The sequence below is a fragment of the Aptenodytes patagonicus genome, chromosome 23, assembly GCF_965638725.1.
Source record: "Aptenodytes patagonicus chromosome 23, bAptPat1.pri.cur, whole genome shotgun sequence".
NCBI lineage: Eukaryota > Metazoa > Chordata > Aves > Sphenisciformes > Spheniscidae > Aptenodytes > Aptenodytes patagonicus.
The window spans coordinates 3,526,099-3,552,420 of record NC_134971.1 but is presented as its reverse complement, the minus strand read 5'-3'; the positions used below and the strand labels follow the sequence as shown (position 1 = coordinate 3,552,420).

The window sequence follows — 26,322 nt, the reverse complement described above, 5'->3', positions numbered from 1 at the left end:
AATAAACCAAGTTGCTCGTGTTTCCCTAACGCTGCTTTTAGATTCAGCCTAGAAGCAAGATTCGAGCAACAGGGATGTGGTTTGCCCACAGAATGTAGTTTAGAGCAGGAATAAACTCTGTTCAGAAACTGATGAAGAACAGAGGTTGCCAAGTCACAGGTGATTTCCTACTAGCTTCCCAACCTGACTGGTTACAAGTTACTAAATCTGTCAGTTTCCACGTCTGGGAAAGAAAAACTGACTTCTTTGAAATGGAAAAAATTAAATGAATTAAACACCAGAAATACTGAAAAGGGCCAAGTATTTTTCTAAAAAGACCTTCAGAAAACATTATCATAACAAAAAATTCAGCAAAACTCTAGTGCACTGCAGAGAAGAAATGTCCACGATTTGTTGGCTGCAAGCTTTTATTGCATGACCCACTTAACAGAATTGACCAGGTACAGGAGAAAGGTCAAGCCTTGTGATTTCAGAAGTTATGACCCAGTTTTCTCCCTTATTTATTTATTTTTAAGTAGCCTATAGACAAATATTCCCAGGCATAGAGAGCTCAAGCTTCCCTGAAGCAAGGAAAAGCAGCTGGAATATGCACAGTTTGGCTATACTAGAGGAGCTCCAAAATAGCCCTTTTCTCCACATTTTCATATCATCTTGGCAACCTGAGCTTCAGCTCTTTGAGGGGAAAAAAAGCACAGAACACGTGTGTTCTGATTCTTTTCTCCAGTTTTCATTGCTGAAAATCATTTTAAATCCCTTTGCCCACAGACTGCTCCTCTCTGAAAGAATCAAATAAAGCAACAAGGTTTCTTGCACAGACAGGGCGTGGCAGTCAAAATTAACCTGCCTCCCTAAACTGGAGCTAATTACGGGGAAATGAAATGTTTGCTTTGCTTGCCAATAATTGCAATACAGAACTGGCTCAATGGAAGCAGCCCTACTCCCCGCCTCCCTACCACCACTCCTCCTACACGGCGTCTGGAAAAGCTTTCTAGTTAGATGCACACAAAAATCAAAGCAAGAGACAAAGGAACAAGAGCGCTGCACCAGACAATTTTATTTTTCTAAACCAACCATAGAAACCTAAAGCCATCAACTGCCATGGGATTTGCTTTCACCCAGCGCACACATAAGGGCTTGGAGATCACTCGTGTTGCCCCAGCGTGTCAAGCAGTTTTTGCATTTCATTAGGCACACAGCCTAGTTCCTTATTAATGCCATATCTAGCTTGCGGTTGTTATGAACCAGCAACGAGACTAGTGTGGAAACATTTCTTAAAAACAGCAAAAGACAGCAATTAGAAAGGGAGGAGAAAAAACACAGTGCACGTAATACAACTGGAAATGTAGCTTTCAAAATACCGTAACACTAACTCCAATTACCCAGCTTTAAGTTTTGCAAATATATGTACAAGGTTCAGAGCCACATTTGAGTATTTGGCCCAGAGTTCACATTTCTGGTGAGTAAGTGCGTACAGTTGCCTGGCACAGGAACACCACACCTCTATAGCTTCTAACTAATAAATGTAGCTCAGGTGCTAGATACCAGTAAGAAAGTATCCACCTTAAGACATATTTACTACTCCTCCAACATGTCTTTCAAAAGATGTTTTAAGGAACCAACAAGGCTAAGTTGTTCTTCTGCTCCTCGGCATTATGAACTCATGTCTGACTTAATATTTCACTGGAGATTTACCTTGACACAGATGTTACTACAATTTGAAAACATTAGCAGAAGTACATAGCTCAGCAACACCTTCACCGATGGATTTATATATTCAAAAGGTATTATCAGTTTGTCTGACCTCCTGTACAATGCAAAATTTCATTAAGTTACTCCTATGATAAATAAGGTGAGCATGACTAAAATACTTAGCTCCAAGAAAGGCGCCTTGTCTTAATTTAAATTTTCCTTCAATTTTCGTTAGCTTGTTTTAAAGGTTAATGCACGTTTACTGGTCTAGAAATGTCATGCCAACACTTCAAACCCAAGACTTGCCTGCTCATCAAGAACTAGGAATTTATCAGCTAAGCAGCCACTCAACCAAAAAGCATTTTCAGCCCTGCCTTTCCTTCTCCCACCCAGTCATGAACCTTTGGTCAAACTACACCCATTCTGCATGCGATGTGCAGACAACATCCACCCTTACGACCTTTGCAAAGCTTCTAAATATTTGCCAGCTGCAATAAACTAATTTACAGCTAATATGTCTTAAACTACCCAAAGGCAAAGTGCTCCCAGTGGCCTAATTTACACCAGGGAAAAATTGGATACACAATTTTACAAACGAAAGCTGTAGCACAGAGAAGACCAAGAAATCATTACCACATTGTTGCTTAACCTGTATAGTGTATTATTAGCTCAGCCCTTCACAGCTTCCAATGTAGCTAATTCTGCTGGTGAAGTTTTGCTCATGTAGATGCAAACACCAAGGGCAATAGAAATCTAAACTATTTGAGACTAAATTAAAAATATGCAATTAATTGAATATTTTACCTTACTTGCTTCAGCACCTCCCAAGAGGGTTTCTATCCCAGCATTAACTTGTATTTTAAAAGTATCCATGGAAAGTTTCTCAACCATACATCTCAGTTTGTCAGAATTTACAAAAAAGAAAATATGTGATGTAAACTGAACTATGAAGAGATTAGCAATGCTACATACTAAAGTTAAAACTATCTTAGATATTTACACGGCCTAAGAAAAATAAAAGGACTTCTGTGATATGCAAACCTATTATTTCTCCCCTGAAACACAGGTCTCACCTATAAAACACAAGACAAAAGATGCACATATCATATATTGCATGAGAAGTGAAAAAATTTACACAGACATTCGTGGCATGCTTTGCTCCTTCACATTTCATCCTCTCCATCTAAATTACAGGATAAATCCAGAAAGACCAACTGTAAAGGACTGGAGCAGAACACAGGATTAGGATTTCATGGCAACATCAAGCCCTGTTTCTTCTACTATAAAATGGAAGAGGAAAAAAACCAGTAGCGAAGCCATGGTACTTGTAAAATGGCTCAAGACCCTGAGAACAGCATGTGAGTCAAATACATTGCTATTAATAGGCCTCCGAATATGTTTGTATTAGTATTTTCCTCTTGGGTCTCTTAAAATAAATAAAAATAGAAGAAAAGAAAAAACATTTACTCAGGAAACCTACTAGCTGCTAAGAAGCAATGGCACCAAAATTCCTCAAGACATGTGGCAGCGGTATAGAGGTAACCAAGCTATCAGAAACATCGATACCAGTTTTAAGTTGTTTCCCCACTCACTTCACTTACCCAGTTCTTGGTACCTCCTCTTCATAGAGGCACAATGCTGGGAACTGCCAGCTCTCACTGACTTTGGTGAGAGCAGAGCTTGCAATAACTTGCAGATTGTCGCTCAGTATTTTAGACGGTTAACTCTTCATGTCAGAGCCACCTACAGTGCTGCCTTCCTGGAAAAAGAGCATCTGTCCACAAAGGGAAGTAACCACTTTATAGCATATCCACTCAAAAAAAAAAAAAAAAAAAGGCTTTTTACATATATACTTTTATATATATATATATATATATATATGTAAAAACCAAATCCCCCCAGTGGTGATTAGCATCTCACAGCCCTTCTACATCAAATCCTCCTACCCATACATTAACAGAAACTACTGCAAATGGAGAAAAGTCTCTCAATGCTCTGATGGCTGTCACTGTATTAACAGTCTCAATTCTGCACCAGCAGTACTGTCCAGACCATTATTGTGACTATCCTCTACTGACGCAATTTGCTTAATTTTTAGAACACTTTACAATGAAATCCAAAAAAAGAGGAACAGATCAGTGAAAACTGTATTCAAAAAAAACACCCAAAACACTCAAAGATGGTTTCTTGAACACCAATAGCTAATTTAACATCAACATATATAAAATATCAGCTTATCAAAAATCACGTTCACTTAGACTGCAAAAGCTGGTGAGAAGGTTCTGCTAACATGCTGGTATGTAATTCAGCATTGGGAAATGGAAAGAAGGTAGTGCTGCCAGCATCTACATCTAAGGCATCTTTCCTATCTGTCAAAACCTTTGTTCTTGAGCTGAGAACACAGAGGCACAGATTTTCACAGCAAGCATATTTAATTGGCCATTTTCACAATGAAAATACAAAAGAATAACTAAGGTTCACACAGCAGCTATTAAGAGAAAAAAAAAAAACAACACAACACAAACACAACACCCAACACACCCCCACACCCCCCCCCGGCGCTTTTTCCAATAGATATTAAAGGAAAGATTCTTTCTCTATCCTCAGCCTTCAAGGAAGCTATTTTCTCATCTTTCAGTATATTCATATATTACAGAAGAGGAACAAAGACTCCGATATTACCTGTTTCACAAGATAAAGTCAGCTGAACAGGGAGATCCCAAAGGCCCATTTCCCGGGGGAGTACACTGAGACCAAGTCCTGTCCAAGGAGTGCAGCTACCCCTCTTGGAAGCTTTCTGGTTTTTTTACGCTTATCCGATATCCTTGAGAGGCATCTGCCTGATTTTTTCACTGACCACTTGAGGGAAGGGAAGAAACTCCACCTCTTCTCTCCCACCTCCTCCCAACCACCATCAGCTGTGGCCCTATGCTGCACTGCTAATGGACACACAGAGAACAGCATCCACGTACATCCCACAGAGACTGCATGCAACAAGAAAGCAGAAGAGAGCTAGGATTTTAGAATTTAGCACTTCCAACTGTCCTGAGGGACAGAACAATATATACCTGTATATGTATATACAATACATAGATATGTATGTTCTGTATGTATTTATGTATATGCACATATGCATGTATATGTCTATATACATATATATATGTGCATGCATGTTCTTAAATCAGATCACTGATCAAAGAAACTGCACCACATGAGGCACATGAACAAAGGCTTGGCATAGGGCAGCAAGATTTTTTCCTTCAATCTACTTTCAGCCTTTTTACAGGGTCACACCGTGCCACGTAATGTATTTTGTTTTCAGGCATTTTGAAAACACCCGACCACCATGGCACCTGAAAGGCACAGAGTCTCAGGAAAACAGAGCCTCTGTATTGTTTTAGAAGAGAAGAGCGCAGGAAAGAGGGCGAGAATGAAAGCATGCCTCTTTCTGTCACCCAGGGAAAGAAACTGGGAGGTCAAAACAGGGGGGCAATGAGCTTACTGCTCTTATAGCTTATATGACTGGTCAAGCCCTGGGGAAGAAGGATTGGAGGGTGAAGGGGCTGTTTTCTTTTTCTGCCCCAATAACCTAATTAAGTTTGTGAGCACTGCTAGCGGGATAGAAATTTCTTCACGCTACACTGTCTGTTTGTGTTTGATTAATGTAAATCTTCCCAGGGCTCTAACCATGCCCCAGGCGGTGTGATGCATGGCTCTCCATTAACAAGCACCCAAGCCCCCACGTACAGCGGGATGACAGAGAAAGCAAGATCTCTATATTAGCCTTTGCCATATAACCATCTAACTCAATCGAAATAATTTTTGGTAATTTGATTTGAATTACCATTCCTAATTAAATCCCACTTTTTTCCCAAATCATGGGGCCTATTAAAAAGATGAAACTGCAGCAAACCACATAATATATTAATAGTAGTTACTTTTTTTTTTTTTTTTGCTTTTCCTCAGTTCTCATGACCAAATTTTTTAGACTACACTCACCACAGCTTCTGTGCTGCCCAGTTCAATGCATGCTGGTACCAAATATAATCTCCAAGCCACAACTGCATCAAGGCTACAATTACACAGCAGACAGGAAGCCAAAGAAATCAACTCCTACCCCTACATCTATCTGCTCCATGGTTCAAAGCATGCAATAATTTCCCAGCCAGAGCTTGTATTTTCCATGCTTCGATCTTTTCCAGTGGCATGCATTATCATTTTCTAAATAGTAGTAAGCTTTATTTCATTGGTTCATATTTTGAAACATTTGCCCAGCTCCTCATTTTCTAGGAATTTCACAAATCAGAAAAGAAAATGTCAGCTCTCAAAAAGAAAATGGTAACCAGAGGAAAGCAAAAAACCCAGTACATAGCCAGCTGCTCAGATACTCACTGGCTAGCACCGCTTCCTTTCAGAGTCCCGCTATATGACCCGAAGCACGGGGGGGGGGGGGGGGAAGACATGAACAGTATGGTTTTTTTAAGCAAACACGAAATCACAGAGTTAAGGAAGCAAGGGAAAAGTCGTTGCAAATCCCAGAGCAGAGCTTCATATCCAGTTTATTCATGCCTGAGTGAGAATCACGTGCACCAAACAGCCACTGCTAAAGCATAAAGAGGGTGTCAAAACAGAGATATTTTTAAACCTGGATTACATTTTAAAATCAAGTATTTCCTAATTCTTCTCCCTAATGCTCCTCATAATCAAGTGAAACATAGATGAAACAATGTTAGCAGGCCAATATGCCTTACTTTACTAAACTACATTTTGCTTAAAACACTGTTGTTTCCCATTTCCTTCATTGCGCAGAGTACCCTTACTGACTGCAGCAGTCCAAACAACGCACTCCAACAAGCGGAGCTCGGAACAGATGATCAGAACCAGATCTGCTCCCCTCCACAGAAATTCACATTCCCTAGCTGCACGCCTCAGTTTACCCTTCAATAAAACCGCTTATTACCCTACTGCAGGGAAATACCACAAGTTTAAGATTTGTAAATTGCTTTACAATCATAAGAACAAATATGTACAACATTGTAGAGTATCACTTACTATGTCCTTGCAAAACTCAAATTCCTCTGAGCAGAGTGCTTACTTTTTGAAATTTGCATGTAAAATATTTAATTTGAAACCATTCAGGTCTGTGAACAAATGGAGGAATACAACAGGAATACGCTTCAAGGCTGTGTTAGGCCTTTACCTCAGAAGGGACATTTTCAATCCCCTTAAACATAAAAACTGTTACTGATATCAATGCTTGGGAAAAGAAATGCATTTGTACCATGAAACAATCTTAGAAGCTTCAGAAATAGATACTGCAGCCTTCTCTTCATTACAACAAAGTCAAAAACACTTTGAAGAATCCAAATGAAATTTCAGTCTATCAGGAAAAGTATCAAGTAGAAAAAGGATTTAAGCACAGGGCACAGCAACAACACTTTTGGAAAACTATTACGAGAACAAACTCTTGAGCCCAACATTGAATTTCTTCATTTCTTGCTCTAGCATTTCTTTTACACTGTAAAAACAATACGGAAGGGATTGCTGTAAGTAAACAGGGCCAGTCCTGCAGATTGCTGCTTTCCTGAAATACTGAATTTCCGAAAGAACATTGCTTTCTAAAGCACCAACCACCTTTTGAAGCCTATTATGTATGTCCAGACTCAAAATATCACAAAGGTGGCAGGCATCATGACTTGAGACAAAGTTCTCTTCCTTACTTACAATGGGGAAGGGCTTATGAATAACTGATTTTTAACAGGATTATTAGCCAGTATGATCACCACAGAACTACACAGACCAGTCATGTAAGACTTAACTGATGGCTGCAGTTTTTTTGCTTACGCACATAATAAACTTATAATTTTACAGTATTAATTTTTATTTATATTTTATCTACAGCTTTTGGGTAAAAGCAACACAATGCATTCCTTTCAAGTAGAAACCAATGCAGCTGCCAGGAAACAGTGTAAAAACAAGAAAGATTCAGGAATGGAAGCTTATATCTTGCTTCCTACTCTGATTTCCCAGATTTCCTTCCCTCGGTACTCTCTCAGCCACAGGACACGAGAAGAAAACAATTGGGGGGGGGGGGGGGGAGGAATCTTTGACCAAAAAAAGCGAGAAAGAGTTTGGTGCAACCAGGTTTTCAGAAGAAATTAGAGATGGCTAAGATATAGCTAAGGACCGTATATTTAGTATCACTATTTTAAATCTACAGGGATTTCTACAGTCCTGGACAACAGCAGGAAAGGAGGATAAGGAAAGAAAACACGGAAAAGAGATGTCACTTTCCGTATCATTAAAAAAAGAAATCTCTCCCAAGAACATAGGAAAGATGGTAAAAGAATAATTAGATAACTCTTCATTTAGCCAGATTTCTGTGTCCTTTTAGAAAAAGTGTAATAAAACATAAGACAATTAAGTTAAATAAGTGCTTCTAAAATATCTCACTACAAGTTACAAGCCTGTATATTTCAGGTTTCATTTTCCAGAATTTTCAAGTCTCTTTGTTTCATCATTCTTTGTCAAGTAACCACAATTTTGGTCCCTACTGCCTCCCTTACACTCTCTATTGATTAAGGAATGCTTCACTTCTTGCCCATATACAAACCATACACTCGGCAAGCAAGCAATGTAAGTTGCTCTTCTTGTTCAATAACAGTATTAGCAGCTCTCAGCTGCTCAGGCTGGGATATGGTAAATATTTATGCAGAATTCACAGACCTTTACCCCAATAAGGAGCCAGGCATGGGAAAAGAACAGCTTCCCAGAGCTCCATACAGCGGAAGCAAAGTGGTCCCCAAGGAATGGAGTCCACACCCCTGTGAAAAAAAATCCACGGAGCAGCAAGAAGAGCTCCACATCTGATCACTACCACTGCTGGAAACAACAAAACCTAAGGCCTCACCACACTGAGCGCTAAGCATCCTGTTTGCAGCTTAGCTGAAGAGGCCGAACCTTGCTCACAATTTTTGGGAAGTTCAAAGAGGCACAGATGAAGAAATCTATTCTCCAAAAAGGATTTAGTTCAGATACTACCAGGATATGGGATAGATGGATACATGCATTCTTAATCAATGAATCCCTAACATTATAACACATCACATCAATATACAAAAAGCTTGCCAACGCACTTCCTTAGCCCCTAAAATTATAAATGATAGGCAGAAAGGCTGTCCAGTTCCCCCATTAGAGTGTCTAAATACTTTATAAAGCCGTATGTTATGAGCACTGACCCTCATTCTCTCCCTTTCATTTACGTGCTCAGGATGTTTATTTCTCCTATCTTTTATATAAAGCAACAAAATCCATCCCGCACATCTCAAATAAACAGCAACTAGCAAAAGGTTACCATGTTGGGTTTTTTTGAACAAGAGTATGTAAATATAAAAGCATAGACAAGAAGATATGCAAGACATCTGACATCTTTCAGCAAGATATAGCAAGAACACAGAGTGCACTAGATGACCTGCATCTTTTAGACACATCTGAGAAACATCTGAGTGTTTTCAAGTACAAAAATAGTGGGCCAAAATGGGCCAGTATTTAAAATGTAGATACCCACCAAGAAGTCACAAAGATGTCAGAGGCATTGAACTTCACTTTACTAAAGTATGGCGAATGTATTCCCCCCCCCAAATAAAAAGAAAAAGGTCAGAACTCTCATACTTCATTCACAATGGCACTTCTTTCTTGTCACCAAGAGAACTACAAACTACACCTTTTTTTTTCCTCTATGCCTATGCTGCCTTATTTTCAAGTCACGTACATTTTATTTTTGCTTTAGACACATCTTGGTCTTTGACCTTCTGTCTTTACAGAACCGATATTGATCCTTCAATACAGTTTCTGACAGCAGCAGCACACAAACGTTGCCCAACCTGCAGCTGTTACCCACACACTTGTTCCATCGCCTACAGACGATTCCTTTCTGCCACGTGCAGAACTGCGCAGACTTGACGCACGCGGGGTGGGTAAGTTCACCCTCTCTGCCTTCACAGCACAGATCGTGTTCTTCCATAAACTTCTATTGGCCTGAAATATCAACGACTCACAAGCAGCGTATGACTAAGAAATCTTCTGTTTGGCTACTTTGGACATGCTTTATGGAAAACAGAAGACACTTGATGAACAAATGAGTTGTTATTTCATTTGAGTATCCGAAGTATGTTGCATTACATAATAGGCCGGGGAAGTTAAAGATACAGAAGCTTCCTCTTCGGAATTTCTGCAAGTCAGAGTAGACAATTTAAGGAGCACTTGCGTCAGATAAAGTAGTAATTTTACAAAACCACTGCTTCACATATACAAACCCTTCATTATTTCAGCTCCTTAGAAACATGCCTTAAATTACTGGAACCTAGTTTGAAAAATAGGAAACTGAGGTACAGACACAGGAAATTATTTTTGCAGTAAAACAGTAGACCAACAATTGCTGAAGTAGAAATGCTATCCAGATTATTTGACCACTACTCAGCCATTCTATCTTAAATCAGTACCATAATTCCTTTTTTAAAAGACTAGTGAGAGAAGTCTGCATGGCACCCTGTGAGGTACAGAAACCAAGTCACAGACACTTGGCATATACAACACACTTGGGAAGGAAAGTTAAACTGAGTGCTAGCAATGCATATGCAAGTAAGCCAAAAGACCTGCAAGCTTTCGGGTTTCAGAGCATTATGCTACATGAGAGTTAACCAAATGCTTTTAGGATCCTAGATACCACCAGATGAGAACACCCTAAGAAATACCTCCAGCTTTATAAGTACATTAGTGGACACAGCTTCAGCAGTCACTATGTGAAACTCAAGGGACAACATCTGTAGAATGCCAGGCAAAATTCAAATCAAAACCTGGCATAAAAGAAACAAGAGGAGTACTACCCACAAAGAAAAAAGCAAGGATGATTTAAACATGAAAGAAATTGATAAACTGGGCAGGGCAGGAAAATACAAAAGCGGGGTAGAGGATAAAAAAATAAAACAGCTCTCTATTGCTTGAGATACAACCCAATTTATTATGCACCTCACTGAATGATTCACCATACAAATCCTCTAGCTCTGCTCTGAACAAAACCCACCTTCCGGGCTCCAGCCAGCTGACTAAAAAGCACATATCAGCACAAGTTAGGATTAGACTGGCAACCTACTTTACAGAGTCAATCATTACAAGACTGAACCACATCTGTCTGATTTTAATGCATGGCTGCATCAACCCTAAGCAAAATGCAGTGCTTAAAAAAATCATCTTCAAAAAAGAAAACACTGAAGTCATTAAAACTTTAATCACAATTGTTAATTGCAAGCATTTACTATTAATAGATATTACTGAAGTAAAGAATCTGCTAACCAAAGAAAAAAAATCACAGAAGGACCCACCGTTTTCTACTATGACACACATGCTACCAGACAACTTTCTACAGACAGTAATTAAAATAAGAAAGTTCTGGTACAAATATGGAAACAGATTAAGAGACAGCTGTAAAAAGTTTGCTAAATCTGTGACACAATAAAAAAAAAACCCACCCTATCTGTAAAAGCAAAAAGTGAAAGATCCTCTATGAAAGAGAACCCTAATTCTTTCAGTCTCTCACTGTCTGGGCTGACTTCTGGCATAGGAAAATAGGATATATGGAGCTTCATTTAAAAGGTCATACTGTTTCCTTCCTTGATCTTCTACCATGAACAATTTTAGAAGGCATTAAACATTTCAGAACAGCCTATCTAAACAAATTTTTGCTTATCCTGTCATTGAATTAAGTTCAACCAATTCCAGTAAGCCTATGAAAAAAAAAGCAGCCCCCCAAAACAGCTCCAAAATACGATATTTATGCCAGTCACTAGTTTCAAACGTGAATCAATGCCAAAACAGCATACGAAACTAAAGAGAGAGACAAGTAATTATTGTATAGTTGACAATTTGAAAAGAGAGAAAAATGAGAACAGGGATACTCCGTTCTCTAAGACAAAATCTACATCATTCATAGCAAACTGCTGAACATAGTTGCTAAAATTGTGTCATAATTCAAAGACATAAAAACACAAGACCAATAACAGTTTTAGCACTCAATACCTAGTTATGGTACACTCTAGAGCTGGAAATTTTCAGCAATAAATACTTTCAGGCCTAATAAACTCTACCAACTGCTTACTACGTATTGAGAACCAGGGGGAGGGGGGTGCGGGGGGGGGGGGGGAGCTTGACTTATTCTTTCCAAAGCATTTTGCAGGGCGTTCTCAACTCATCATAGACTTCATCCTGCCCCAGCTTTACAGTACAATACATATAAAAATATTAAAGGACATGAACTGCATCAAAATGTTGACCCCATAAGCAAGTCAGCACTGGCTTTATCATTACTGTATTCCGTATCTGTAGCCTTACACTCCCAAATTCTATAAGCAGGGGGAACAAAAAAAAACCCCGAACAAAATGCAAGGTAGCAATACCTGTATGCATAGCCCCAGCCTCTGAAAATGCAGAAATCCATTTCTTTAATGCACTAGAACATACTTTCGTTCTCTCATCGCTTCAGTGCGACAAGAAACATACAACCACTGGTATTTCGAGTTCACAGTGTGTCCAGACATTGTCTATGAGCCAAATACCAGTTTGAGTTATCTCCCCTAGAATTAATTTTATTTCAGAGTCTGTCCTATTGACAATTTCTCCTTTGCCCTCAGGCCAATGCACAATTAACAGTCTTTTCCAGGGCTCTCCATCTCCCCCTTCACAGCAATCATCGTGCCTAAAGCACACCACCGAAGCCATGCAAGGGGTCAGGAGATGGGCAGGGAGAAAAAGAAGGTTTTAGATCTTGCCAAAAAGCTTTACCATTGTAACTACAACAGTGCATCTGCCTCTTACTTTGAAATTCCAAAGCAAGAGCGTTCACGTAGCTAGTTATACCAGTGTAATTATGATGGTGTATTTCCTCAAAGAGGCAGGCCAGCACTTTAGTGGGGCCTGGTAGCTGATTCATCTGAATTGTTTAGTATTTGCTCACAAGCTGAGTACTGCTGCAGCCTCACGAGACGCTTCCTGCTTTAGCCTCTGGAGAGGCAATAGTGCTAAAACCAGGCAAATTTTAACACAGTAATTGCAGCTGCTTTTCAGATAACATTTGATCACCAAACATACAAAATTAAGTATCATCATTTCCATTTAAGCAGAGCATGCATGCAGCTTACCTACAGAAACTTTAATATACTTGTTCTTATCAGCTAGATCTGAGAGTCATCCATGCTTGCAAGAAACCACAACTCCCTCAATGTTGTATCAAAGCATGCTCCAAATGCCAATATACAGACCTCCCTCTCCAATTTCCGCTGTACTGTATTAACTGAACACGTTCACTACCCATCAGCAGTTGTCCACAGTCAAACATCCTCACAGGATTAAACAAAATGTTGTGTTATCACCATAACCAACAGCTGAGTTTAAGTAACTGAGATTATTCAAGTTACCACATATGCAAGAAACTTGCAAACATAAAAATTAAGTACTTGTCACCAGCAAAACATCAGTACTCAGTGCATTAAATCAGTAAGGGAAATACAGTTTTCTTTAAATTTGTGAACAGCCCGCAGTAAGGCAATTTCTCCCAAGGTATTTTCTGCTCGGGGTTCTGAAATGGAATATATGTAATCAGACCCACTGCAGCATGGAAACCACCAGGATGCCAACAGAAGTGCTTTAATCTAAAGCAAACATCTCCACGTGATGGAAAAGAGAGAGGAGGGGGAGAGCAGAGGCGGTTCACAATCTTACAAGACAAAATCCATTTGCTACTGGGCATTTCTTCCTGCACATTATCATGCAACTGAATTGGGTTGACTGCCATTGAGAAACACATCCTGGGGCCACGGTGACAGCCAAAGTATTTGTCACTGACAAAGGGCTGCCCCACAGATCTGTTATTTCTGTGCCAGATTCATGCAGACTGACATCTATATCCAGTGCGCACACAGCTGGAGAGGTAACAGAGACAAAGGGAGGATGCAGTGCCCATGGATTCTCAGAGCATGCGACCACCTTCAGGAATGCTACTAGTTTTAGTGCAACTCAAAGTATTTCTTAAAATCCCACAGGAAACAAGCTTTCCATTTTGGGGTCCCAGATATTTGAGTAGGCTTCTCATTGTCATACAGCTAATCACTGTATTTCAAATTTACTACCACAGCAAACAGATCCAAATACAACTTTGAGAAGAAGATGAAGAGATTTCACATGGGGATTTAAACAAACAAGGTCCCTGAACAGAACAGTCCTTGTTTGAAGTGTCCAGAGTCCCTTTGTGCCTATCCTCACAACCAATTACAAATCTTTTTTTTAAAAACAAACAAAAAAACCCAACCCGCACCTCATTATTTGTATGTTCTTTGGTTTGGTTTTTTTTTTCCTTTTTACCTAGCTCTTGAAATGCTCTTTTGGGGCCAATCGCAGTTTTGACCTAAAGGACAGTTCATTTAAAAACACGGGGGGGGGGGGGGGGGGGGGGGAGAAGAAAAAAGAAAACCCCTGAATCCCTACATACACTCTAAAGGAACACTTATTTTTGGGAAAATATATTTCCACTTCCCAATAAAAGCAGAGGAACCAACTTATTTTGGTGGAGTAAGCTTCAGCAAGTTTCTGAAGCCATTTGCTGATCCAACAACTGATCAATATTCCAAGATGCATGTTACAGAACTAAAGGAGTCATTTTCTCTGTACATGAAGAGCAACAGATGGAGCAAAATTTTCAGCACACTCTGAGCTACGATGATGTTCTTGTCATTGCAGTGAGTAAGCAGGCTCAGTGAAGCTGCCTCCCAGTAGCCGCAGAGCCATGATGATAAAAAAAAAATTTTAACAAAAAAAAAAAGGAGGAAAGGGGCAGGTTCTCTCCATCTGGCTGAATTCCAGCAAGAGCATTTAGATTTGCAGGCTGCCCAAAACTCAAACCTGTTGCAAGGCTATTTCGCTCTCCCCCTTCCAGCTAAGCTTAATTATCTGCTTCTGCTTTACACGTGACCCAGGAGCTCTGCCGAGAGAAAGAGCCTCCTCCAGTAAGGCTGGTGCTGTCAAAACAAGCCGTGATCCGCACACAGCGACTCGTCCCCTTTGCCTGGCACCCGCCAGGCAGCATTACTGTATCTCACAACCGGGCAAGCACGTTTCACACCACCAGGAAAGAAGCACTTTTCTGACCTAAACCAGGGACTGCGCGTCTGGATTACTAGGGCCAGAGCACAGCCAGATAACCAATCTACGGAGGGGTGAGTCAAAAGCACGGGTGAACAGGTGCAGACACCAAAAAACATAGTTAATGTCTCACTGATGAGTGCAAAACCTGATAATAAGTCTACTAAAAGGAAAAGGGAGAGGAGGTCAAGGTTTGCTATGCAATACATACAGCTGAAGTTGCACTGGTTAACATCCAAAGTAAACAACACTCCAGCGTTTAAAGCTATCACCAACATTCCTACATCTTTCTACGTTGGAAAGCACAGGAAAGTATGCTTGCCTTCCCCCCCCCCCCCCAAGTATTACAGGGCTTTATTCTCACAACAATTTCCATAATATGAGTGGGCTGAACATTTTACATAACTTCATAGACCTGACATATCTGAGTGTAAAACTTGGGCCTTTCAATACTACTCAGAGGGCCGCAGTGCTTGGCGACATTATACTTACCAACCGCTGAGTAAGTATTATCAAACTCATACACCAAGGCACGCGCCACTGAAGCAACTAGACCAGATACAGAGCAAAGTTCTTTTAGATCATGTACCCATTTCTGAACTATTGTAAGATATTTTCTTTTACTGCTGAAGGTTCTATTATAACTCAAGGGTAGAGAAGAAGTCTGCAACAAAGGTATTCATTTTACCAGTGCCCTACAGACTTTGACGCATCCTTACAACAAAGAAAATCCCACAACAATTGCAAACAGCTCTCTCTGCAGTATCCCCATACCACCTTCACCAGCCAAAATGATTGAGCTTGTTGGTTTGCTAAGATCAGATCTGCACCCACATGAACCACTTCCGCTACTGAAACCGCAGGGACTACGCAGGGCAAACCACAACCTATCATTTTGTGTCTCTCAACAGACAGCGAGAACAAATTGCCAACCTGAGAGCTGCAGTTCATCATTATGAGATCTCTAAGCTAAGAACTTTTACCCTTGACACAGAAGTATTTTTGATAAACCATCATTCCCCCCCCCATCCTTACATTTAGGGAATTCACATCATATACATTCATCCCCTTCTCCCTATTACAGTTCCCCCTGAATATTTTTTTCAAAGTTGTTATGATGCTGCCTACCTAAGTCAGGTTAGATGGCTATAGAGCGGTCTGCAGCAGCAGGGAAAAATCACTCTTTTAAAACCAGAAACGATCTGAGAAGAGCAGCTTACTTTTGGCTGAAGTCACTGCCTAATTTGGGACATCACATAATCATAATTTTTCAGAAGGTGGAAAGAAATATCCTATGGACACAGATCAGAAAACCTCATTATTTTCTTACTTGCAAGCACCAACTTTAAAAGCCACTTAACAAAAGAACAGGAATTATCATCATCATGGCTCAAACACTGTCACATGGGACTTGTTGTCACTCAAACCAGAGCAAAATTTTAGAAGGCATTACAATGGCTGAAAGAGCTTTCTGGCCCCAAACGGTATCCGCACAGCCTCCTCAAGAAATAGACAGGTACACCCAGACACCAAACACACATCTTCAGTCCTCCACAGAAAACTCAACACAGTTGTAGCCCTGGCTTGTCAGGGGTTTTTGCCTTACACCAGCAGGTCTTAGCCCTTTACGGCTGACGTGTGCCTGCAGAATGCACTGGCAGACAGGAAACCTCTCTCCTATCTGGCAACTGCCACCACCTCTCCCATTTCTCTCCCTCTCCCTCATTTCCTATTGACTTTCCCATGTCTTACATTGCAGCTTTTTCCTATTTCCTTTTTCTCCTCGCTCATTACAGCTTCCCTCCTTCAATTCTCTACTTTTCCCCTTTTTCCAACACTTTTCTGGTAGCTTTGATCTCAGTCCCTACTCATCAGAATATTCTTTTGCATCTGGGCGCAACAGAAGCATGCAATGGTGCCTCTGTGCCACAGGAGTACTGAGGAGACGCCTTGTCTGATGTGCTGCCAATAAGCTACACTAACAGCCACTATCATAACAGGGTAAAAAGACTTTCAAGCAGCCATCAGATACTTTAGGTAAGCCTGCAGGTTGAAGCTTGTATGTTTATGGGAGTGGTGGACTCAGAATCCTGTACCTGTCTCGGATCAGTCTAGCGCTTTATTAAATAGATGGGTCTTTTCCTCCAGACTGGGAAATGCTTGCTCAGGTCAATTTAGGTCCCACCTAAGCTTTCCAACCCCCTTCCAGCCCTACAGCTCACTCAGGACTCCATTAGAGAGTATCTAACTCTTCATAGGTTACTGGTTCATCTTGGGAAGTCACCCAAGCTCTTGGTAAAATGATTGCTTGTGATACCACAAACCAGGATTCACAGTCTGCAAATAAATTCAAGATCAGCTTCTCACATACACAAGAATAGTTGTGCTGCTACTCACAGTTTCAAGGAGGAACAGCACTTGGATAAAATTAAGATTTCCCCCAATATGACTTCCAATACATATTTCAAGAGCTCAGGAGCAGATGGAAACCAGTTTCAGTCTTGCCCTTGCATACACATTTCTTGTGCCAACTGAGAGCAACCAAGAACTCCCATAACCTGGGGATTCTCCCTTAGGTTTCTAGCATCAGTGCTGCAACTTCTTTATAACGACCAAAAGAGGCCCTTTTGCTCAATTCACACAGTTCAGTCCATCTTTTACATAGCCCTGTTCCCTGATCACAAAAGGGTTAGTTTTTCTGAACCCTTAAACGAACTGAGACCCAAGTGCCACTTCCAGGACAGCACACACTGTTAGCATGCCAGTCCTACAAGGGGGACTGCCTATCTTCAGCAGGACATCTGACAGTATCCAAGTAACTAACATGACAATGATCCAGACAGATTACAACCAAATTGTTTCAAGTACAGGAACTCACGTGCTATGCCTTAGGATCTTTTCCACCTCAAGTATTCAGCCTCAGGAAGGACACCATTCATTTGCTTTTCCAGTGCCAGAGCAATTTAATGAAGTACCTTACCAACTGACATCACAGAGCCCAGAAGTTTCAGTGTTGTCAAAACAAAGCTTAAAATAGCCAGCCACACAGATAATATTTAAGCATTTGCCAACAAATGTAAACAGCAGCATTTCTTATTTACCATCAGACTTTGCTAAATGGTGCGACTATGCAAGAAAGGGTTCCTGCCCATTGGTCTCAGAAGTCAAACAGACACAATACTGGAAATAGTCAAGGAAAGGATGCAGAGTAATAACAAAGCGTAAGTGATGTTTAGTAGACGATTTGTGAATGTCACAGACTGAATTCTGTTTGTTTTGTTTTTACTATTTATACTTATGCTTACATTTTAAACATAAGAACACTGCTTTTTCCTGTCATTTTTAATATATTTATTTTTAAATGTTTTCTTTTAAAAGAAAAATGAGTAAACCTTGTTTCTTCCTGTCTTTTTCTAAGTGTGCTGTTCCTATTTTGTATGTATCCTGCCTTGTATTTTATCCCTTGTACATTTTTAATCAAACACTGCAGGTTTTACATCCCTTTTCATTTTACTAATTACTTTGCTACTGCTTCCCCTGTCCTTATTTTGAGCCCTCTCTTCTGACCTTAAGACATTATCTATATCCAGGCTCCTGACCCTTCGTTTCATCAAGCTGAGACATGAACTAACACTTCTATTCTTTAAACCTAGTAATTATCCAGAACAGGGCCACAGAACAGAACATAGCATCACCTACCAGAAAGTATGCATTCAAGTCTATTTTCTCTTAGTGCTACTGACATCTCTTACAGAAGAAAGATCTAGTTATCTCAAAAGTAGATAAAATATCAGGACTAGAGTGAAAGAAGAGAGAGTGTTTAGGTGCCACAAGAAGCATTTTTATTAGCATCTCAGATCACCCAGTCTAGAAACTCGAGGATAATACGAATGGGATTCATTAATCCGTCTCCTCCTGCTAATTTTCAGAGGGAAGGAAGAGGTATTCAATGAGAAACCTGGAGGATAAAGCCTTGAAAGCAAGAGCCTAAGCTTATCTTTCAAGCAGCACAGCCAACATACTTCCCCGGTGACCCAGAAGGACCACCTAGAGGTTTAAGTGGAGAATTCAGTCTCCAGACCAAGGCAAACACTGCTCCTCTCTGAGACACGTTGCATAACTACAAGCTATAGCACTGGGCTGGCCAGGGTGGGGGTTGACGGTTGTAACCATGAGAGGCAAACAGTGCTACCCCAAACACTGTGGAAAAAATGGGAAAACAAACAGTTAATGTCAAAAATAGTGTTGATTATACTCCAAAGCTTCTTGGGAAAGCAGGGAAACAGAAACAGGCGCTGAAGCTACTCACTGAACAGGATTCACACAAAATGCTTAAGGCACAAATTCACTAGGAGACCCCACTTCTTGAAATAATCAAAAGATCTTGGGATATAGTCATGAAATATGTAAAATAACTGGTACAGGTGTCTGCACCGCTTTCCCCAGGCAAATACATGAATGCTCTACACTACCTTCAGATGGACTGCCAAATAATCTTCAATGCCTAAATCACTACTTTTACAATGTGATACAGAATAGTTCCGAGAGTAACCAGAAGACTACTTTACTTTCCAGTAGGAAGACTGTGGTCAATGCTGCCACCCTCAAGGACCAAGAAAGTCTTCTCCTGTATGGGTCATGCTCATCAATACAGAATTCAGTTTTATAAAGATCAGTCTGAGAAGATCACAAATGAACACCCACAAAGCTCACCAGTGACCTCAGCAACTTCTGCTCCAAGGGCAAGATGCACATTTCTTCTCAGGCATCTCTAAACAGGACAACAGCAGGCATTAAAAAAACAGAACAGTGATCTTAAAGCACTCCAATGTGCAAACAATTTTCCAGAGGAAGAAAGGGGAGGGGCACAACACAGAGAAGGACAACCCATACATGACAGTCATTAGTTGTGTCAACGCGCTACCAGCACTCAAACGCTACCATGATAAGTCAGTCTAAGAGTTCTCTGTAGAACAGACCGTATCAGGCTGGAAAAGTCAAAGAGGTCCCTCCATCTTGCAGCAGGGTTTATGTGTTTCATATTTACCTAGGCCCCTATGGATATCACTTTGACAGGAATGGTATCTGAAGAGCTCAGATTATCACCAGACCATTTCTCCAGACTTTTCATGCAATCCCACATACCCTCCAGGCTTTCCATAATTAGCTCTGGCAAGTATTTTTTTGCTGCTGAATATAACGTGCCCCAATTCCTGTGAATCTGGACAAGATTTTTAAAAGTCTAAAATTGAAGTAGCCTACATCCCAGTACCATTCGTAATCTATCCATTTGAAACACTAATAAATGCCATAATAGGAGTTATGTGCACAAGGAGAATTATACAATTGGGCTAACAGATGAAATATCATTCCTGCCTCCACCCAAATAATCATGACGCCCACAGCTCTACTCAAAACTAGAAAATCAAGCTCACCTCAACTTCTGTCTCCAGCAAAAACCCTAATAAACTATGCAGCATGAACTGGTAGCATTTGCTTCCTAGCCAATAGTAAACATCACAGACAGTATTCTCTTCTGACAGCTTCAATAAAAGCAAAATAGAAAATGAATTTATGAACAGACTATGTCAACTACTAATTTGCAAACATAGTGAAGGCACAACAATGGAAAGCACAAGAAGACTTGCCTCAATGACTATTACGCTTTTTAGTCCATAGAAACAGACATTGTGCTGCAGCTTTCCATAAATATTAGATCTTACTAACTCTACTAATTAAATAAATGCATGATAATAACATCTAGCTACTCAATAACACTAAGGTGTGACTTTCTATGAAGTTCTTACCCTTACCCTGCTGGAAAAAATAAACCCCTTTTTCCCCACCATACAGTTAAAGAAGTCCCAGTTACGACAGGGACTTACAAACAGCCAAAGACAGGGAAAGTGCATCTAAGCAGATAAGAAACAATTAGGGTCTATTTTAGTACCAAGTCAGGAGCAAATCGGCAACTAAAACCTCTCAAGGGTAATTATGTGTAAATTCTACCTCTCCTATTTTCCAATCATAGCAACAGAAACTACAGCACTGTTATAAATAAAACTCATTTGCAAGCAACTGCATAGGAAGAGTCACCAGTTCCTCAACAAGGTACTGCAAAAGCAGCAAGAGCCTCCATTCTTTTATTGTGCTTTAATAAACAGAAAGAAACATAAAGCAAGTTCTGTAGCCGTGCAATTGCTCAACTCTGCAGTGTGTTTGGAATGGTTACAGGAAGAAAAATACAGTTAACTATGAGACAAAAAAAAAAAGTAATCGCATACAAATGTTTCTTTAATGTCATAACAGGATACAGCAGAGTTCTGGTCATCCTTTAGTGGCCAACCAGAGCCTGCAAATGGCCGAATTTCATCCTGGCCCCAGTATGTCCTTGCAAAGAATAAAACCCTTATCTCGCTCAGCCATGTGTCGCCTGCCACAAACGGCAGAACAGAGCAACGCCCAAAGCCAGCCGGCCTGCCCGAGTGTGTCTGGGCCAGAAGAGCTCTGAAGCGAGCGAACGCAGGCACGCTCATACGCAGTCTCACAGAAGTAACAGGAAAACACCTCCTCTAACATACCCTACCCAGCCACCCACTACCCAGAGTGAGGTCCCAAAGCTAGCCTTAGATAGTCCCTGTAGTCCAATCTCCCCCTTCCAAAATCCTCACACTGACAGCCCAAAACAGCATCCAGCAACAAAAATCCAACGTGGCACTAGTAACTAGACAGGAATCTGTGGAAGAAAAAACCAGAAATTTTCAGGCTAAAAGGTATGGCAAGTCTCACCTAAATCCAGAGCGGGATGAAAACAAGCAGGCATTTTGTCATAATTTTAGATACCTACTTTAGGATAAGAAATGGTCCCCTAGATGTGCCTATTTTCTTCCACTAACTATAAAGGCAATCTAAACGAACAGCTCCGATAGAGATGTCTACCTCAAAGACTTATTAAGTTAAGCAAGACAAATGCCACCTTAGGAGGCCTCTAAACAAATACAGCATAGCTAAGAGAGGATTAAATTAAGAGGGTGTGAATGTTTACAAACATAAAGTGGCAGAGCAATAAGGCTGAAGATGAATTGTTTGATATGGTCCACTGGGCAACAGGATAATGAAAAGAAGCAGCTGACAAAGTAAAAGAACATCCTCAAAGAAAGGGGAAATAAATGTCACTGCTTAAAGTTCTGACTCTCTCATACCATCAGAAGCCACACAGAGCACCATGGCTATCCTGGACCACTTTTTGCTTATGCATTTCTAAATCTCAAGTACTGCGTTACAAGATAATCTTTTTTCTGCTAGCACCCTTTAGACATTTCTCCAAATGCTCAGTAGCTGACCGGGAACAGCACGTGTCAGATGCTTCTTCAGTAACTTTGCTGAACAGTCATTACATTCTCAGAAGTCTTAACATCTGTTACATCTTTTTGTTCAATACCTGCTATTCCCCCATTCCCGCAGGCACTCACTTCCCTCCAGTCTTAAGACACTGGAGGAAAAAGACACAAGAAAACGACATTGCTTCATGAGCCAGCTGGATAACAGAATCCAACTCAGGGATGAAGCATAACCATTATCAAAATTAACTGGGTTAACGTTTGGTCCACAGAGAAAATTATCCCAGACACGCGAGATGTGAACTGGCATGGCTGTATTTCAGCATAGTCTCAGACACTAAAATCCATTGAACTTTCTTGGGAAAAAAAAGAAAACACCATGAGGAAAAAAAAAAGAAGGAAAAAAAAAAAGGAGGGGGCTTCATGAAAAAAACATTTATCATACTGGCTACAGAACAGCACTAGAAATGGACATTCATACATTCCTTCTAATTCACATATACTTTAATGTCATACATGACACCATCAACAAGAACATAAAAGACATAAAACACAGAAAGGATGGGACAAGTGCAACCTGGACAAGGGAAATGTCAAACAGCTATCAAAACACACAGAATGATTGCCATCTTAAACTGAAGGGGTACAAAAGGAAATATTTGCTGTCTGTAACAGGGATTTAAGCAGCTATACATATGTAAAATGCAAATATGTAAAGCTAATGTGGAGAAAAATGCAGGCCCATGCTACCCTATTATATTCATAATACCATTTGGCACAGATGCAAGCTGGGTTTTTCTGTTTTAAGGCGGTTCCCAACTCGATCCCACCGAGGAAGGTCACTGATAAATACGGAGACAATTTAACATGTCATATGATTTATACCATGCAGATCTAATGACACTAGAAGCATCGAGTTTATTTATATTTCACCTGCTTTACGTTCCAAGCTTGAGAGTCGGATTTAAAGAGGCAATACAGAGGCTTCTTGGGCCTAATGGGAAAGCAAGCTTTTCACCAACGTACTGCTAGGACAAGAGTGACCGAAAAACACCCCCCTCCAGATCCTGCACAATGCTGTAGACAGAATGGAGCAGCCTCGCTCCAGACACTAGTAAGCAGACGTCCACATGATGAGAACACACACCACCACCACATCTGGCGCTCTGCTGAAGTTCAGCCAGGGAATAAATGGGCCACGACGACTGAATTCCCTTCGCACCCCCAGAGCTGGGGTTCCTTCGGGCCAGAGGTGAAGAGTAGTGGCAAGGCCAGGCCCTGCTTCTCTGCATTCCCCCAACCGTCACACAAAGCTGCCGCCAGAAAGCTCGGACTGCCAGGGCTGTGGATACAGCTCCTTAGCTGACATTAAGTCTTTTGAACCAGAACTTTAATGGAACACCAAGCAGAAACATCCTCTTGACATGACTGAAAGCAAAAGGAAATGAGACATTTTTTGTCTCCCCTATATTTTCAATTTAGCTGTTCCAATTCAGTAATGGAAAGTATTTTGTTTTACTAACAAGCAAATTAAATTCCCTGTCCTTGTGCTTTTCCTTCCCAAGCATCACTCAACTGCTTCTGGAAAGTATGAAAATCCTGTCGTTCCTTTTGATATCTTGCAACCTACCATAAGACACACGCTCTTAAGCACGTGACAAAATTCTCACAAAGCCACTGAAATGCCACCTTCTTTTTACTGTCACTGTCTTGTCTGGTAGAGAAGAAAAACACCCTGCAACTCAAAAATATCTCATGCACATGCACTGCAAAAGAGAAAAGAGTTTTCTTTTGTCACCTGTTCTGCTACTACAAAAATACTACACAATGCATTTCAAAGACTTGGTACTCTATGAACAGCAGAGTCATAAACACAGACTGTATGTGGTTCTGAGCTGTACTAGAGCCCTTTCGCACTGCTCAGGCACTGTACTGTCTGTTAAGACCTGTGGAGTTATGAAAAGGCCTAAGTGTAAGTGAGATCTACTCTCACTCTCCCTCCTGCCCACACCTGGAGTCTAAAATGTGATCTCAGGCACCCAAAAGCATCATTCCTCTGTCCCAGCCCTGGTTTCTCTCCTGTGCCAGAAGTGCTTGTATTGGCCATGAAAAGCCCAAGCAGCGAGGCCTTTGTCACACACATTCACACCTTAACCACCAAATATGCACAATAAAGGAGAATACAATAAAAAATGTCATAAAAGAGAAGTTTTTTCAGCTTGCAAGTGTCAAAAAAGGTATTTTTTCCTCTTGTCAAAAAAACCCCTGAAGACACTCATTCCATACTTCTGTCTCAAAAGCACATAAGAGGTTTCCTACTTGATTTTTTTTTCCCCACAACAGAAAATACATTTTTTCCCCTGCCTCTGAAGCATCCCAGTACAAGTGAGAGAATCCCAGACTGCTAATGAAATGCACATGGCAGCACCTGCAGAGAAGCCCAGAGGCGTGAGCAGGTATCTAAAGCAAGGAACAGATTACTGCTAAAGTAGTGTAGGCACCAGCAGACATTCCTGCTCATGAACTACCCTTCCTGCCCTCACCTGAAGTGACCTCTCTTTGGACGGCTACAACGTTTGACCTTACAAGAAGCAAGTGCGTCCTCTACACGTTTTTTGAGTTCAGACTCAAGCTGTATCCTAAACTCTTGTCACTTTTTCTGCTTTAACTTCTCACAGAAATAGTTCCTTTTGGTGTTCCTCCCAGCACCAACCTGTGCTGGAAGCTGAATTACAATCCCTAGTTCTTACAAAGTCAGCCTAGCAGGCTTGAAAGCAGATGGACTTGAAATACTCCAGCTTCAAAGTTAACCCAGTTGTCTTGACAGTCAGCCACCCCAGGTACGTACCAATTCCCAGAAACTCAGATTTAATCCTGCTTTTCTGATCCCGTCTGTCACGCTGTCACTGAAGTCAGAACGCAAAGTAACAAGCTCTGGGAAGAGCCTAGACTTCAGAAAAGAAAAGAAAAGAAAAAAAAAAGAAAAAGAGGAATGTCATTTTATACTGACCTGTCCGTGATTGTGGACTGTGTGCCACTCATTGGAGCCTTTGGCAAGAAGTCGTATTATCCAATTTACATTTTACTATTACTGCAGGAATATTAACGAGGCTTTGCCCCCCACATGCACTGAGGTTCAGGATCCAGCCTTGCTCCAGAAGAGGCATGCACAGAGGACAAATTCAGTTCAAGGGCAGGAAAAAAAAAAAAAAAAAAATCCAAACAACTCCAAAACTCTTCTTGCAGTCACCCAGAATATCCAGATCACGGAAGTGGGGTGTGGGGGATGTTCAAGAAAAACTCCAACAAAAAACAAAACGAAAAAAAAAAAAAAACCCACAACAAAACAAGCTGTTCCCCTCGATGCTCCCTTAGCCCCAAGGAAGAGGGGAAAAGTTACGCGTGCCGAGAAGGAAAATCTTCCGAAGCGACCAATCCTCGCCGGTCCGGAGTTTCAGCGCGGAGGGCAACCCCCGGCGTCCGCGCAGGAGGAGCGGGGAGCGCCGGAGCGGGGCCGGCTGCTCGCGGGGCCCCCCACGCCGCCGGGGACGCACGCCCACCTCCCCGGCTCGCTCTCGGCAGGAGGGGGTGCCCGCCCGCCGCGGGGTGCCCCCTCCCCGCCGCTGATTACGGCCTGTCGCCCGCGGGGGGCGGGCGGCGCGCCCCGCCAGCTGCCGGTGTCCTGAGGGCCGCCGCGCAGGGGCCCATGTCCCGCCGCCGACCCGCCCCGACCCCCCGCCCGCCGGCCGGCTCGCCCGCAGGGGGGTCGGGAAGGGCGGCCGCCCCGCCGCCGCCGCCGCCTTTAGGCCCGCAGGTCCATGCCCCGCCGCTCCGCCAGTCCCCGCCTCGGCCCGAGCTAGAGCGGGGCGCGGCGGCCCGGCCTGCCGGCGAGGCCCCGGGCGGGCTCGGTCCGCTCAGCCGCGGAGCCGGCGGGTCTCGGCCTGCGCGCGCCTCGGTCCCGGCCCGGTTCGGGGCAAAGTCCCGCGGCGAGCGCCGCCGCCGCTCCTCCCGGCTCGGTTCCGGCCCAGCCGCGCTGCTGCGAGGCGGGAGCGGCGCGTCCCGGCAGAGCCTGCGCCGAGCCGGGCCGGGCCGGGCCGCCTCCGCG

The 26,322-nt window shown here is 41.9% G+C and overlaps 1 protein-coding gene across 3 annotated transcripts in view; it reads right to left on the bottom strand.

Moving 5' to 3' along the window:
• The window catches only part of ARHGEF12 (Rho guanine nucleotide exchange factor 12), a 77,609-nt gene extending 51,747 nt beyond the window's left edge, over positions 1 to 25,862 (bottom strand). For 2 of the 3 annotated variants that reach the window (XM_076358662.1, XM_076358663.1), the window contains exon 1: positions 25,228 to 25,862. In XM_076358662.1, the coding sequence (XP_076214777.1) occupies positions 25,228 to 25,259 (32 nt within the window). In that variant the 5' untranslated portion in view covers positions 25,260 to 25,862. Of the gene's footprint in view, positions 1 to 3,290; positions 3,371 to 25,227 lie in introns of those variants that run through there. The other variant, XM_076358664.1, reaches the window with a different exon arrangement.
• Positions 25,863 to 26,322: the final 460 nt, after the last annotated feature.